This window comes from Bos grunniens, chromosome 3, assembly GCF_055505025.1.
Source record: "Bos grunniens cultivar Pamir isolate PY7600 chromosome 3, Bosgru_T2T1.0, whole genome shotgun sequence".
Taxonomy (NCBI): domain Eukaryota; kingdom Metazoa; phylum Chordata; class Mammalia; order Artiodactyla; family Bovidae; genus Bos; species Bos grunniens.
In genome coordinates, this window is record NC_141167.1 from 121,246,617 (window position 1) to 121,263,168 (window position 16,552).

The 16,552-nt window shown below is 40.2% G+C and overlaps 1 protein-coding gene across 2 annotated transcripts in view; it reads right to left on the reverse strand.

Annotated features, from left to right (window-relative positions):
- Nucleotides 1-11,339: 11,339 nt before the first annotated feature.
- Nucleotides 11,340-16,552, reverse strand: part of MPC2 (mitochondrial pyruvate carrier 2) — a 30,119-nt gene continuing 24,906 nt past the window's right edge. For both annotated transcript variants that reach the window (XM_086393997.1, XM_086393998.1), the window contains exons 3-5: nt 14,648-14,732; nt 13,571-13,682; nt 11,340-11,555 (exon numbers count right to left, since the gene is read on the reverse strand). In XM_086393997.1, coding sequence (XP_086250123.1) covers nt 11,519-11,555; nt 13,571-13,682; nt 14,648-14,732 — 234 coding nt within the window. In that variant the 3' untranslated portion in view covers nt 11,340-11,518. The remainder of the gene's footprint in view (nt 11,556-13,570; nt 13,683-14,647; nt 14,733-16,552) is intronic.

Sequence of the window (16,552 nt, forward strand, 5' to 3'; positions counted from 1 at the left end):
CCATTTTAATCTTGAAAATACTAAAACCCAGAAACAAACATTACATCTCACAGTTATGTAAGGGTTTCCCCAGTGGCTCAGGGTAAAGAATCTATCTGCCTGCAATGAAAGAGCCATAGGAGATGCAAGTTTGATCCCTGGGTCAGGAAGACCCCCTGAAGGAAATGGCAACCCACTCCAGTATTCTTGCTGGGATAATACCATAGACAGAAGGAGACTGGTGAGCTATATTACGTGGGGTCACAAACACATAGGACTGAGTACGCATGCACAGTTGATATGTGGCAGAGTTGGGTTGAAACACAGGCCCACCAGACCTTGCCTTGGGAAAACATACCTAATGAAGTGATCAATAAGGATTTGTTAAAAAATTTTGATATAGAATTAAACTCAACTAGACTGATTGATTTTTACCACTGTGAAATGCTCTTTCATGAAGTTTAGCAGCTATATTAGTAAGGACTTCTACTATACAGTTTCTTTTTTCTAAATTTTTGAGAGTAGTTGTGACATGGATCCTTGGAAGCTTTTGATTGGATACATATGTCAGCTACAAACTGGCACTTGCCATGAGCATTTGCTAATGACTAAACAACAACAACAACAATGGTATGTGCTGCCTGCCACTATTTGCTGTTTGCTTCAGCACAGAGACTGAACCCTGTACTGCTGCATCTTCTGACCTTCAACATCCCCTGAAGAAGTTCAGGGTGAAGTGAGGCACTCTGTCCTCCAGGGAATCTGGTGGGAAGGTCTTTAGATAGTTGGATATTTTTATGCACAGATTATATGACGTGTATCTCTGCATCTCCTCATGTCTGGAAAAGCACTAAATCTGTTCATGGTGACATCAGATCCTCATGACTTGGAGAAAACTTCTTGTAAAGTAAGCTCTTGATTGCACTGAAATTGCCCTTCACCCAAACCTTATATATTGACCTTCCCCTACTACTTCTTTGGAGCAGTCTCTCAGAGGTATCTGAGGTGCTGCCTACTGGGTTGCAGTCCTCATTTCACCCTCAACAAAACTCAACTTGCAACTCTCAAGTTGTGCACCTTTTTTAGTTGACACGTAAGAATCTTTACGATTTTGGGGAAACAGACTCTTGCAGGGTACAAACAAAACGTTATGTGCACCAGGACCCAGGAAAAAGGAGCAGTTGCCCCACAAGAGACTGAGCCAGACTTGCCTGTGGGTGTCCAAGAATCTCTGGTGGATGCGTGGGTTGACAGTGGCCTGCTGCGGGGTCAGAGGTATGGAATAAAACAGTGCTGGCATAAGTCCTTTTGAAGCACCATTACACCTACCATCTTTGCATGAAATGTTCCCTTGGTATCTCTAATTTTCTTGAAGAGATCTCTAGTCTTTCCCATTCCGTTATTTTCCTCTATTTCTTTGCATTGACCACTCAGGAAGGTTTTATTTTCTCTCCTTGCTATTCTTTGGAACTCTGCATTCAAATGGGTATATTTTTCCTTTTATCCTTTGCCTTTAGCTTCTCTTCTTTTCTCAGCTATTTGTATAGCCTCCTCAGACAACCATTTTGCCTTTTTGCATTTCTTTTTCTTGGGGATGGTTTTGATCACTACCTCTTGTGCAATATCATGAACCTATGTCCATACTTCTTCAGACACTCTATCAGATCTAATCCCTTGAATCTATTTGTCACCTCCACTGTATAATCATAAGGGATTTGATTCAAGTCATACCTGAATGGTCTAGTGGTTTTCTTCAGTTTAAGTCTGAATTTGACAATAAGGAGTTCACGATCTAAGTCATAGTCAGCTCCCGGTCTGTTTTTGCTGACTGTATAGAGCTTCTCCATCTTTGGCTGCAAAGAATATAATCAATCTGTTTCAGTATTGACCATCTGGTGATGTCTATGTGTAGAGTCGTCTCTTGTGTTGTTGGAAGAGGGTGTTTGCTATGACAGGTACATGCTCTTGGCCAAACTCTGTTAGCCTTTGCCCTGCTTCATTTTGTACTCCAATGCCAAACTTGCCTGTTACTCCAGGTATCTCTTGACTTCCTACTTTTGCATTCCAGTCCCCTATAATGAAAAGGATATCTTTTTTGGGTGTTAGTTCTAGAAGGCCTTGTAGGTCTTCTTAGAACTGTTCAACTTCAGCTTCTTCAGCATTACTGGTTGGGGCATAGACTTGGATTACTGTGATATTGAATGGTTTGCCTTGGAAATGAACAGAGATCATTCTGTCACTTTTGAGATTGCATTTAAGCACTGCTTCTGGACTCTTTTGTTTACTATGATGGCTATTCCATTTCTTCTAAGGGATTCTTGCCCACAGTAGTAGATAAAATGGTCATCTGAGTTAGATTCACCTATTCCAGTCCATTTTAGTTCGCTGATTCCTAGAATGTTGATGTTCACTCTTGCCATCTCCTGTTTGACCACTTTCAATTTGCCTTGATTCATGGATCTAACGTTCCAGGTTCCTATGCAATATTGCTCTTTACAGCATTGGAGTTTACTTCCATCACCAGTAACATCCACAACTGGGTGTTGTTTTCACTTTGGCTCTATCTTTTCATTCTTTCTGGAGTTATTTCTCCACTTATCTCCAGTAGCATATTGGGCACCTACCAACCTGGGGAGTTCATCTTTCAATGTCCTATCTTTTTGCCTTTTCATGCTGTTCATGGGGTTCACAAGGCAAGAATACTGAAGTGGTTTGCCATTCCCTTCTCCAGTGGACCACATTTTGTCAGACCTCTCCACCATGACCCATCCATCTTAGGTGGCCCTACACAGCATGGCTCATAGTTTCATTGAGTTACTGTGGAAAATTTTGAAAGAGATGGGAATACCAGATCACCTGATCTGCCTCTTGAGAAATCTGTATGCAGGTCAGGAAGCAACAGTTAGAACTGGACATGGAACAACAGACTGGTTCCAAATAGGAAAAGGAGTACATCAAGGCTGTATATTGTCACCCTGCTTATTTAACTTCTATGCAGAGTACATCATGAGAAACGCTGGACTGGAAGAAACACAAGCTGGGATCAAGATTGCCGGGAGAAATATCAATAACCTCAGATATGCAGATGACACCACCCTTATGGCAGAAAGTGAAGAGGAACTAAAAAGCCTCTTGATGAAAGTGAAAGTGGAGAGTGAAACAGTTGCCTTAAAGCTCAACATTCAGAAAACGAAGATCATGGCATCCAGTCCCATCATTTCATGGGAAATAGATGGGAAAAAAGTGGAAACAGTGTCAGGCTTTATTTTTTGGGGCTCCAAAATCACTCCAGATGGTGACTGCAGCCATGAAATTAACAGACACTTACTCCTTGGAAGGAAAGTTATGACCAACCTAGAAAGCATATTGAAAAGCAGAGACATTACTTTGCCACAAAGGTCCATCTAGTCAAGGCTATGGTTTTTCCAGTCGTCATGTATGGATGTGAGAGTTGGACTGTGAAGAAGGCTGAGCACTGAAGAATTGGTGTTTTTGAACCATGGTGTTGGAGAAGACTCTTGAGAGTCCCTTGGACTGCAAGGAGATCCAACCAGTCCATTCTGAAGGAGATCAGCCCTGGGATTTCTTTGGAAGGAATGATGCTAAAGCTGAAACTCCAGTACTTTGGCCACCTCATGCAAAGAGCTGACTCATTGGAAAAGACTCTGATGCTGGGAGGGATTGGGGGCAGGAGGAGAAGGGGATGACAGAGGATGAGATGGCTGGATGGCATCACTGACTCGATGGACATGAGTCTGAGTGAACTCCGGGAGTTGATGATGGACAGGGAGGCCTGGCGTGCTGCGATTCATGGGGTCGCAAAGAGTCGGACACAACTGAACGACTGAACTGAACTGATGGTCCATGTAATCAAATTGGTTAATTTTCTGTGATTGTGTTTTTCAGTCTGTCCGCCCTCTGATGGAGAAGGATAAGAGGCTTATGGAAGCTTTCTGATGAGAGAGACTGACTGAGGGGGAAACTGGGTCTTGTTCTGATGGGCAGGGTCATGCTCAATAAATCTTTAATCCAATTTTCTTTTGATGGGCAGGGCTGTGTTCCCTTCCTGTTGTTTGACCTCAGGCTAAGTTATGGTGGAGGTAATGAAGATAATGGAGACCTCCTTCAAAAGGTGCCATGCATGCACTGCTACTCTCAGTGTCCCCAGTCCTGCAGTAGGCTACCATCATCCCATGCCTCAGCTGGAGACTCCTGAAAACTCGTGGACAAGACTGGGTCAACCTCTTGTGGGGTCACTGCTCCTTTCTCCTAGGTCCTGGTGCTCACAAGGTTCTGTTTGTGCCCTCCAAGAGTCTGTTTCTCCAGTCATGTGTAAGTTGGGAGTAATGGCGACCTCCTCCAAGAGGGCTTATGCCATACCCAGGTCAGTTGCACCCAGAGCCCCTGCCCCTGCAGCAGGCCACTGCTGACCTGTACCTTGGCAGGAGACACTCAAACACAATTCTGGCTAAGTTTCTGTGTGGTCTTTTTGTCCTGGTGCACACAAGTTTTCTTTAAGCCCTCTGAGCATCTGTGGCGGGCAAGTGGTTTGATTCTAAGAGTGATTTTGCCCTTCCTACCATCTTGCTGGGGCTTATCCTTTGCCTTTGGACATGGAGTATCTTTTTTTGGTGGGATCCAACATTCTCCAGTTGATGGTTGTTCAGCAGCGAGTTGAAGTTTTAGAGTTCATGCAGGATAAGATGAGCACATGTCCTTCTACTCTGCCATCTTATGCCACAAGAAAATTAAGAGATACCAAGGGAACATTTCATGCAAAGATGGGTAAAACAAAGGACAGAAATGGTATGGATCTAACAGAAGCAGAAGATATTAAGAAGAGGTGGCAAGAATACACAGAAGAACCATACAAAAAAGATATTAATGACCCAGATAACCACAATGGTGAGATCACTCACTTAGAGCCAGACATCCTGGAATGTGAAGTCATGTGGGCCTTAGGAGGCATCACTATGGACAAAGTTAGTGGAGGTAATGGAATTCCAGTTGAGCTATTTCAAATCCTAAAAGATGATGCTGTGACAGTGCTGCACTCCATATGTCAGCAAATTTGGAAAACTCAGCAGTGGCCACAGGACTGGAAAATGTGTTTTCTTTCCAATCCCAAAGAAAGGCAATGCCAAAGAATGTTCAGACTTCTGCACAATTGCATTCATCTCACAGGCTAGCAAAGTAATGCTCAAAATTCTCCATGACAGGCTTCAACAGTATGTGAATCTTGAACTTCCTGATGTTCAAGCTGGATACAGAAAAGGCAGAGGAACCAGAGATCAAGTTGCCAATATCTGCTGGATCATCAAACAAGCAAGAGAGTTCCAGAAAAAACATCTATTTCTGTTTTATTGACTATGCCAAAGGCTTTGACTGTGTGCATATGAACAAACTGGAAAATTCTTCAAGAGATGGGACTGCCTCCTGACCTGCCTCCTGAGATATCTGTATGCAGGTCAAGAAGCAACAGTTAGAATGGGACATGGAATAACAGACTGGTTACAAATCAGGAAAGGAGTATATCAAGGCTGCATATTGTCACCTTGCTTATTTAACTTCTATGCAGAGTACATCATGCAAAATGCCAGGTTGGATGAAGCACAATTTGGAATCAAGATTGCTGGGGGAAATATCAATAACCTCAGATAGGCAGATGATGCCATCTTTTTGGCAGAAAGGGAAGAAGAACTAAAGAGCCTCTTGATGAAAGAGAATGAGAGTGAAAAAGTTGGCTTAAAACTCAACATTCAGAAAACTAAGACAATGGCATCCTGTCTCATCACTTCATGGCAAATAGATGGGGAAATAAAGGAAACAGTAACCAAATTTATTTTTTGTGGCTTGAAAATCACTGCAGATTGTGACTGCAGCCATGAAATTAAAAGATGCTTGCTCCTTAGAAGAAAAGTTATGACCAAGCTAGACAGCATATTAAAAAGCTGACACATTACTTTGCCAACAAAGGTCCATATAATCAAAGCTATGGTTTTCCAGTAGTCATGTACAGATGTGAGAGTTGGACTATAAAGAAAGCTGAATGCTGAAGAACTGATGCTTTTGAACAGTGGTGTTGGAGAAAACTCTTGAGAGTCCCTTGGACTGCGAGATCCAACCAGTCAATGCTAAAGGAAATCAGTACTGAATATTCATTGGAAGGCCTGATGATGAAGCTGAAATTTCCATACTTTAGCCACCTGATGTGAAGAGCTGACTCATTTGAAAAGACCCTGATTCTGGGAAAGATTGAAGGTGGGAGGAGATGGGGATGACTGAAGATGAGATGGTTGGATGGCATCACCAACTCGATGGACATGAGGTTGAGTAAGCTCTGGGCGTTGGTGATGGACAGGGAAGCCTGGCATGCTATGGTCCATGGGTTCGAAAAGAGTCAGACAGGACTTAACTGAACTACCCCTACGATAGTTTGGCCTCAGGCCAAACAACAGGCAGGGAACAAAGCCTGGCTCATCAACAGAAATTTGGATTAAAGATTTACTAAGCAGGTCCTGCCCATCAGAACAAGACCCAGATTTACCCACAGCCAGTCCCTGCCATCGGGAAGCTTCCATAAGCCTCTTATGCTTATCTATCAGAGTGCAGACAGAATCAAAATGAAAATCACAGAAAACTAACCAAAATGAACATATGGATCACAGATTTGTCTAACTCAATGAAACTATGGGCCATGCCTGGTAGGGCCACCCAAGACAGATGGTTCATGGTGGAGATTTTGACAAAACATGGTCCACTGGAGAAGGGAACAGCAAACCACTTCAGAAATTGAGAACCTTGAGAACCCGATGGATAATGTGAAAATAGAAAAAAGATATGACATTGAAAGATGAACTCCCGAGGTTGGTAGATGCCTAATATGCTACTGGAGAAGAGTGGAGAAAAAACTCCAAAAGAATGAAGAGATGGCGCCAAAGCGAAAAAAATGCCCAGTTGTGGATGTGACTGGTGATAGAAGCAGGTCCGATGCTGTAAAGAGCAATATTGCATAGGAACCTGGAATGTTAAGTCCATGAATCAAGGTAAATTGGAAGTGGTCAAACAGGAGATGGCTAGAGTGAAGACTGACATTTTAGGTATTAGTGAACTAAAATGGATCAGAATGGGCAAATTTAATTCAATGACCATTATATCTACTACCGTGGGTAAGAATCCCTTAGAAGAAGTGGTGTACCCCTCATAGTCAACAAAAGAGCATTAAATGCAATACTTGGGTGCAAATCTCGTTTCCAAGGCAAACCATTCAATATCACAGTAATCCAAGTCTATGCCCCAACCAGAAACACTGAAGAAGCTGAAGTTGAATGGTTCTATGAAGACCTAGAAGACCTTCTAGAACTAAAGCCCCCAAAAATGTTCTTTTCATCACAGGAGACTGGAATGAAAAATGAAGCAGGGCAAAGGCTAATAGAGTTTTGCCAAGAGAATACTCTGGTCATAACAAACAGCCTCTTCCAATAACACAAGAGAAGACTACCTATGCACATCACCAGATGGTCAATACTGAAATCAGATTGATTCTGTTCTTTGCAGCCAAAGATGGAGTGCTATACAGTCAGCAAAAACAAGACTGGGAGCTGAGTGTGGCTAAGATCATAAACTCCTTATTGTAATATTCAGACTTAAATTGAACAAAGTATAGAAAACCACTCGATCATTCAAGTATGAGGTAAATCAAATCCCTGATGATTATAAAGTGGAAGTGACAAATAAAGATTCAAAGGATTAGATCTGATAGACAGAGTGCCTGAAGAATTATGGATGGGGGTTCATGACATTGTAAAGGTCATGGTGATCAAAATCATTCTCAAGAAACAGAAGTTCAAAAAGGCAAAATAGTTGTTTGAGGAGGCCGTACAAATAGCTGAGGAAAGAAGAAAAGTGAAAGTAATAGGGAAAAGGAAAGATACATCCACCTGAATGCAGAGATCCAAAGAACAGCAAGGAGAGATAAGAAAGCCTTCCTAAGTGATCACTGTAAAGAAACAGAGGAAAACAATAGAATGGGAAAGACTAGAGATCCCTTCAAGAAAATTACAGATACTAAGCGAACATTTCATGCAAAGATGGACACAATAGAGGACTGAAATGGTATGGAACCTAACAGAAGCAGAAGATATTAAGAGGAGGTGGCAAGAATACACAAAAGATCTATACAAAAAAAAATTCTGATGATCCAGATATTCATGATGGTGTGATTACTCACCTAGAGCCAGACATCCTGGAGTGTGAAGTCAAGTGGGCCTTAGGAGGCATCACTACAAACATAGCTAGGGGAGGTAATGGAATTCCAGTTGAGCTATTTCAAATCCTAGAAGATGATGCTGTGAAAGTGCAGCACTCAATATGCCAGCAAATTTGGAAAACTGCAGTGGCCACAGGACTGGTTGGACTCAGTTCTCATTCCAACCCCAATGAAAGGAAATGCCAAAGAATGATCAAACTACTGCACAATTGCACTCATTTCACATGCTAGCAAAGTAATACTGAAAATTCTCCAAGCCAAGCTTCAACATTATGTGAACTGAGAACTTCTTGATGTTCAAGCTGGATATAGGAAAGGCAGAGGAACCCGAGATCAAGTTGCCAATATCTGGTGGATCAAAGAAAAAGCCTGAGAATTCCAGAAAAACATCTACTTCTGCTTTATTGACTATGCTAAAGCCTTTGGGTCGATCACAAGTGGTAAACTGTCTAAGAGATGGGAATAGCAGATCAACTTCCCTGCCTCCTGAGAAATCTGTATGCAGGTCAAGAGGTAACAGTTAGAACCAGACATAGAACAACAGTCTGGTTCCAAATTGGGAAAGGAGTGCATCAAGGCCGTAGATTGTCACCCTGTTTATTTAACTTAAATGCAGAGTACATCATGAGAAATACTGTACCTGGATGAAACACAAGTTGGAATCAAGATTGCCAGGAGAAATGTCAACAACTTCAGATATGCAGAAGACACCACCCTTATTTAAGAAAGTGAAGAGAAATTAAAGAGCCTCTTGATGAAAGTGAAAGAGGAGAGTGGAAGAGCTGGCTTAAAACTCAACATTCAAAAAATGAAGATCATGGCATCCAGTCCTATCACTTCATGGCAAATAGATGAGGCAACAGTGGAAATAGTGACAGACTCTTTTTTTCTTCGGCTTGAAAATCACTGGGGATGGAGACAGCAGGCATGAAGTTAAAAGATGCTTGCTCCTTGGAAGAAAAGCTATGACCAACCCAGACAGCATATTAAAAAGCAGAGACATTAGTTTGCTGACTAATATAGTCAAAGCTATGGTTTTTCCAGTGGTCATGTATGGATGTGAGAGTTGGACTATAAAGAAAGCTGAGTGCTGAAGAATTGATGCTTTTGAACTGTGGTGTTGGAGAAGACTCTCTAGAGTCCCTTGGACTGCAAGGAGCTCAAACCAGTCCATCCTAAGGGAAATTAGTCCTGAATATTCATTGGAAGGACAGATGCTAAAGCTGAAGCTCTAATACTTTAGCTACCTGATGTGAAGAATTGACTCAGAAAAGACACTCATGCTGGGAAAGATCGAAGGCAGGAGAATTGGACGATAGAGGATGAGATGGTTGGATGGCATCACCGACTCAATGGACATGAGTTTGCACAAGCTCTGGGAGTGGTGATGGATAGGGAAGCCTGATGTGCTGTAGTCCATGTGGTCACAAAGAGTTGGACGCTACTGAATGACTGAACTGAAGATTCAATAATGGAATGGATTAAAGTTTTTGGGTAGAAAAGCAGCATGATGAAGTCTGTCAGAATTTTTGAGAACGAAGAGTAAGTGATTGCTTCTAAATACTACAATAAATTTGACTGACAATTGGGTGTTAGAGAACCCATATAGGAAAGAGCAGGTTTTAATGAAAGGAAGTGAAATACCAATTCAATACATGCATTTTAATAAACTTTTTGTATCTAGGCCAATTTTCATAGTAAATTTTATGCTCAATGCTTAACCCTAGAAAACACGTGCACATGCGTGCACTCCTATGCCAAACAAATTTAACAGGGTGGCTTGAACAGAGGAAGCAGTAATAATTTGACCCTTCAGGACCTTTTGCTTGTGTCAAAATTTTTAATCCTTCCTCTTCAAGTATATAGAATGCTGAAAGGAGAAAAGATAAAATTTTCAGTTGTTAATTGCCAAGTTTTGTTTATAGTATATTATTATACAAAAAGCTCTTTGTCACTTGCTTCTACCAATTTAGAAATAACTGGCTTTGTTTGTTCCTCTCACTACAGTTCTAACAGGACTGGTTTTCCTAGGATTTTCAAAAGAAAGCTCAGTACTACAAATGGGTTTTTGAATCAAATATGAACCTTCATAATGGGACAAAGGTCACATTTACAGAAAACTGACTTATGTCCCAGGCACTTGGCAGGACACTTTAACTTGCCCAAAGTCAGAGATTATGTCACAGAGCTAGGATTCATATTCAGGTCTGCCTGACTGCAGAGCTTTTCTGCCACATCACATTGGTTATTGAACGTATTTCAAAAATTTATAAATCCATTTTTACTCTGTAGCTGTAAAAGAATTTCACACAATATGTTAGGGAAAACACTGAAACTGCCTGCCCTGGCTAGGCACTGTAGCAACCATTTGCATGAATTATTTTTTGACAGGTGGTCCAGGTAAAGAATGCAGAACCAACAAGTGACCACAACCAGAAGAATTCAGGAAAGGTCAAAAGGAGATGCCACCTGTCTTACTGACCTTCCAGAATCCTCCTCATTGAAGTCCATTTTGGCTGAGCAATGGCTGAGCCACCAGGAAGGACCCTGAGTCAGAATGATTGGCCAGAGACAATCTGGTAACTAATCCCATCACCATAAAACCTGAGACTGTGAGTCATGCAGCAGAGTCCTCCTGCTCTTCACCTAAGTGCCCCTTGCTTAATAAAATCTCTTGCTTTGTCAATACGTGTCTCCTTGAACAATTCATTTCTGAGCGTTAGACAAGAGCCCCCATGGGTCACCCTTCCTGCAACAAATACACAAAAAAATATGTTCTTCTTTTCTTATGTTAAGACAGTTTGAGGTCATGTTGCTGGATATTCCATGACCCATTTCTTACTCTCTTTAGCTCTATTTCCTTTCACCATTAGCTACCTCATCATCCTTCGCTATACAATCTATTAAACCTTCCAACTATCTTTTGACTCACTGCAATACGTGTGCTCTTCTATGCACACACTTTGGTTGACTAGAACAGCAGGAGGCCCATGGTATGTATGAGCAATATGATTTATTATGGACAAATAGTAGAAAAAATGCTACTAATATCCACAAGTAAGTTCCTTAAGTCTTATGTAAAGAGACAATATTATTAAAAGTTTGCTTTATTTTTCAGTTGAATCAAGTATCAATACTATCTCCCAATTACATTGTATGCCTTACAAACATTAGCACAGTTAGTATCACCTCATCAACAACCGAATAATAAATCAAACTAGGTCCCGGTGGTTATGTCCACATCTACATTGCCAGGGTGACCAGGAACTCTTATTTGTTTGCTTTAGCTTTTAGTTCTTGGTTATATCTATAAAGAAAACAAAAAGAAAAAAATCATGAATCACAATAAACACATTCATTTCTTAACTAAAATTTTTTTTTCTTTTTTTTGGTTGCACTGCATAGCATGTGGGATCTTAATTCCCTGACCAGGGATAGAATCCATGCTCCCTGCAGTGGAAATGTGGAATCTTAACCACTGGACCACCAGGGACGACCCTAGATAATATTTATAATAAGAAGGGAATGAGAATCATATTCCATCTCTTCTTTTTCACTAGTCAAGAGGCTATAGAGTTGTAAACACAATCTTCCCAGGGGCTTGTAGGTAGAAATATGCAGGAAGGAGAATAACCTAAGGACTTTATTCGAATCTGGCTTGAAGCTGTCAAAAAGTCTTAATTGACTTACAGTTTGTTGTACGAAAGTATTAATTTAAGAATATTTTCATTCTTGAACTATATGAGAGTATGACAAATGTGAACATATGTATAAAATTTACCAAAACGTAGTCACCTAGAGTTTTTAATTTTATACTCACAAAGCATCTTCCCTGAGAATAAAATCAGTTGGCAATGGGCCTGTCTAGTCACTAACAATATAATTCTGTGACACAGGCTGGCTACTGGGTTAGGAGGTGTAACATTTAAGTTTGTTGAAACTAAGGACAATTTCTTCAGTTCTCATTAATTCTCAATTCTCATTAATTCAAAGAAGAATTAACCACAAAGCTACAGAGTCTTTCTGTTTTACAACACCCTGGGCTTCATTTACTAATCTTCTCAGCTGAAAGCAGAGTGGAAAACTGAACAAGCACAAAAAGGCAGCTATTCTATGAAGCCTATCTTACCTCCCATATTTCTCAAAAGGTCCTGATTTCAAATATTCAACCATATTTTCCTGAGTGTTCCAGAGAGTCCAACATTTTTATTTCTAACTACATCTCTCAATCTGCTATTTTAATTGTAAGGCTAAACATCTTTTCGTTAAATTGTATCTGAATTTCTGATATTAGAAATTATATTTCTGAATGTGGCACTTAGTGTTCTCATAGCTTTACTATCATGAGTTAATATCAGGTTAAAATAAGATGGTGTATGAGAAAAGTACTCTGTGAATAAAATCACTGTACAAACTGAAGTTTATATTGATATAAGTTAAGACCTAAAAATGGTTATCAGGCATTTATAGAATGAGTGAGTATTCATATCTGTTATGTGCTAGATTATTAATTAAGCTGCAAGTAAAGCTAGGTATGGTACAGATGAATTAAATTAAATGCACTATACACTACAGACAGAGAAGGCAATGGCACCCCACTCCAGTACTCTTGCCTGGAAAATCCCATGGATGGAGGAGCCTGGTAGGCTGCAGTCCATGGAGTTGCTAAGAGTTGGGCACGACTGAGCGACTTCACTTTCACTTTTCACTTGCATGCATTGGAGAAGGAAATGGCAACCCACTCCAGTATTCCTGCCTAGAGAATCCCAGGGACAGAGGAGCCTAGTGGGCTGCCGTCTATGGGGTCGCACAGAGTCGGACACAACTGAAGTGACTTAGCAGCAGCAGCAGCAGCATACACTACAGAATAGAATGCTTTCTGAAAAGAAGGTATATTATATAGCTCAATGTTTTCTAATTTTTTATTGAGATCATTCAATTTTTTTAGCCAAAGAAAGCTGTTATTCATAACATTTTTTTGTAATTTAGGAAGGTCCTATGGTTTAAACAAAGCCAGAGTCTTCATCTAAGCTCATTCCAGAGTGTTAGCTAGTCACTGACAAATAATATTAATTACTGAATAAACAGTTTCAAGGGCTTCCCAGGTGGCTTGGTGGTAAAGAATCTGCCTGCAATATAGGAGATGAGGGTTTGATCTCTGGGTGGGGAAGTTTCCCTGGATAAGGAAATGGCAACCCACTCCAGTATTCTTGCCTGGGAAATCCCATGGACAGAAGAGCCTGGTGGGCTACAGTTCATGGGGTCACAAAGAGTCAGACACGACTGAATGACTAAACGACAACAAAAACATGGTGAGCTTACCTCCAAATACGAAAGAGCTGAGAGGCTCCTGCTGTCCCAACAAAGAAATTAACAGCAAATAGACTCCAGTTTTTTGGAATAATTACAAGTGAGTATCTTGACCAAATAAAGCCTGTTGAAATAAAATATTTTTAAAAAACAGCATAGGTATTGCTGCAATCTTATCTAAACATTTAATATTAGAGTAAAATAGACTATGATTTTATTTTCTTGGGCTCCAAAATCACTACAGATGGTGACTGCAGGCATGAAATTAATAGATGCTTGTTCCTTGGAGTAAAAGCTATGACAAACCTAGCGAGGATATTAAAAAGTAGAGACATCCCTTTGCCAACAATAGTCAAAGGTATGGTTTTTCCAGTAGTCAGGTATGGATATGAGGGTTGGACCATAAAGAAAGCTGAGTGCTGAAGAACTGATGTTTTCAAATTGTGGTGCTGGAGAAGACTCCTTTTTTTTTGGAGAAGACTCTTGAGAGTCCCTTGGACAGCAAGAAGATCAAACCAGTCAATCCTAAAGGAAATCAACCCAGAATATTCATTGGAAGGACTGATGCTAAATCTGAAGTTTCAGTACTATGGTTATAGACCTGACTCACTGGAAAAGATCCTAATGCTGGGAAAGATTGAGAGCAGGAGGAGAATGGGGCAACAGAGGATGAGATGGTTGGATGGCATCACCAACTCAATAGACATGAGTTTGAGCAAACTCGGGGAGTAGTGAAACAGGGTAGCTTGGTGTGCTTCAGTCCATGGGGTCGCAAAGAGTCCGACACAACTTAGCGACTGAAAAACAACAACAACAGCATAAAGTAGGGAAAAAAGGTTATAATCTGAGATTTAATGAAGTTGGTATAATTCAGGTTACACAAAACACTCAGTTATTACATCAAAGAAAAATTTTTATAACCCTTCTTCTGCCTTCTTCGGCTATAGTCTAATAACTGCTTAAAGGTAATACCATTAGTTTCTTTGTGTGTGAGTGTGCGTGTATGTATTTCAAATGTTAAACAATCAAGTAAATTGATGTAAAACTAATTATTGAATGTCCTATATGGAAGATATTCATTTAATTTACCTGTAGCCATCAAAACAGCAGACTGAGCCGTGCTGAGTTTTTCTGCAGGTCTGGCCATGTCAGCCAATCCAGCACACACCAGCCCCTGGAAATGAACATTTTTTTCAATGTTACTCTTTCTTAGAAGTGGAAGTATCAGAAAGCTGTTATACTTTAAATTTCTTGGTTAGATAATTTGTCCTTAATGTCGAAGTATACATGGTCATTTCTTCTCTGGCATATTTTTAATACTGTCTTTTATAGAATAATTCTACTCATACTCCACCACCAGCATCAGTCAGAAAGTTTAGTAATGAGTCCTAAAAGAATATTAGTTATGCTACTCTACCACACAGATTAGAATACATAATAGAATGATTTTTATTGATGAAAAATTCACTCCTACATAAAATAAAGAGATACTAGGACAATGAACCCCTATATACCCATCACCCAGTCAACAATTATTGAGATTCTGCCATATTTACCTTTCCTCCTCCCTTTCTCCTTTTTTCTTTAAGTATTTTAAATCAAATTCTAAACATGTCATTAGAAAATATGGTCTTAAGAAATTCATTTTCAGGACTTCCCTTGGGGTCCAGAGGTTAGGAATACGCATGCCAATGCGGAGGACATGAGCTGGATCCCTGGTCTGGGAAGAGCCCACCTGCCAAGGGGCAGCTAAGCCTGGAGCCACAACTATTGAAGCCTGGGGTGTTCTAGAGTCCGAGTTCAGCATCTGCTGAGCCCGCCTGCTGCAACTACTGAAGCCTGAGTGCTCTAGAGGTGGTGCTGGGCAGCAAGAGAAGCCACTGCTCACTGCAACTAGAGGAAGCCTGTGTGCAGCAGCGAAGACCCAGGAAAGCCAACAATAAATAAATACATACATTCATTTTCAGGTTTTATTGAATTCCTAAAAGATGCATGAAACACTTAAAATAAAAAAGGTTTTTTCCTCCTAAATAGAACACATGCATACTTGGGAATTTATACACAAATTTAAACCAAATTAAAATGATTTTTATTTAATAAAGTCAGTGGTTCAAGAAAGCAGTGATTCTGGCTCAAAGAGTGGCAAATGGTTAAATACAGAAGTGGAAATAGAGGTATATCATGACTAACACTACTTTTCTTCGTAATTTCCATCCATAGTCATGTGATTTTCTTCTCAAATAGCTCCAAATCATCATTCTTACATTCTTCTTCCAGGTCCTAATATACATTTTCTCTCATTATTTGTTCCACTTTGGCAGGGTGGAACACTGCCCTTGTATAGGGGAAGAAGGGGACTGGTTTCTACCATTATTCTACGCGGTCCATGTATTACTACACTGTGGCTTTTCAAGCAGATTTATGATGATAGAGGCTATATTCTAGCATTGTCTTTTGGAAGAAGGTAGCAGCCATGATTTTGTTTATGCTCAGCGTATACATTTCATTTTTCTAGGACATGTTAGTAATCATTCTCTCTCACAAAGGTCCTGAGTGCCCTCTCCCACAGTTCTTTTTCTCTCTTGAAATCATCTTCTCTCTTAATACGTATGTACATATTTTCTGATCCATTTACAAAGACGTTGTAGATATCATGCCCTTTGACTCTCTAGTATTTTAGTGTATATTTGCTAAGAACAAGACTATCTTCCCATTTGCTTAAATATCTATAATCTAATCACAAAATTTCACATAGACAAGACACTGTTGTCTAATATACAGTTCACAGTCAAATTTTGACCCAGTTAAAACTGCCCCAAAATGTCTTAAAAAATTTTTTTTCTTGTCTTAGAGTGGTTACGTCAGGAGAATACACTGCATTTGGATGTTACACCTTTTAGTCTTCTTCTGAAGTTGAAGTGTAGTTGGTTTGTAATACTATATTAGTTTCCTTTCCTGAATTTCTAAAAATCCTTATTTTCTATACCACTGTAA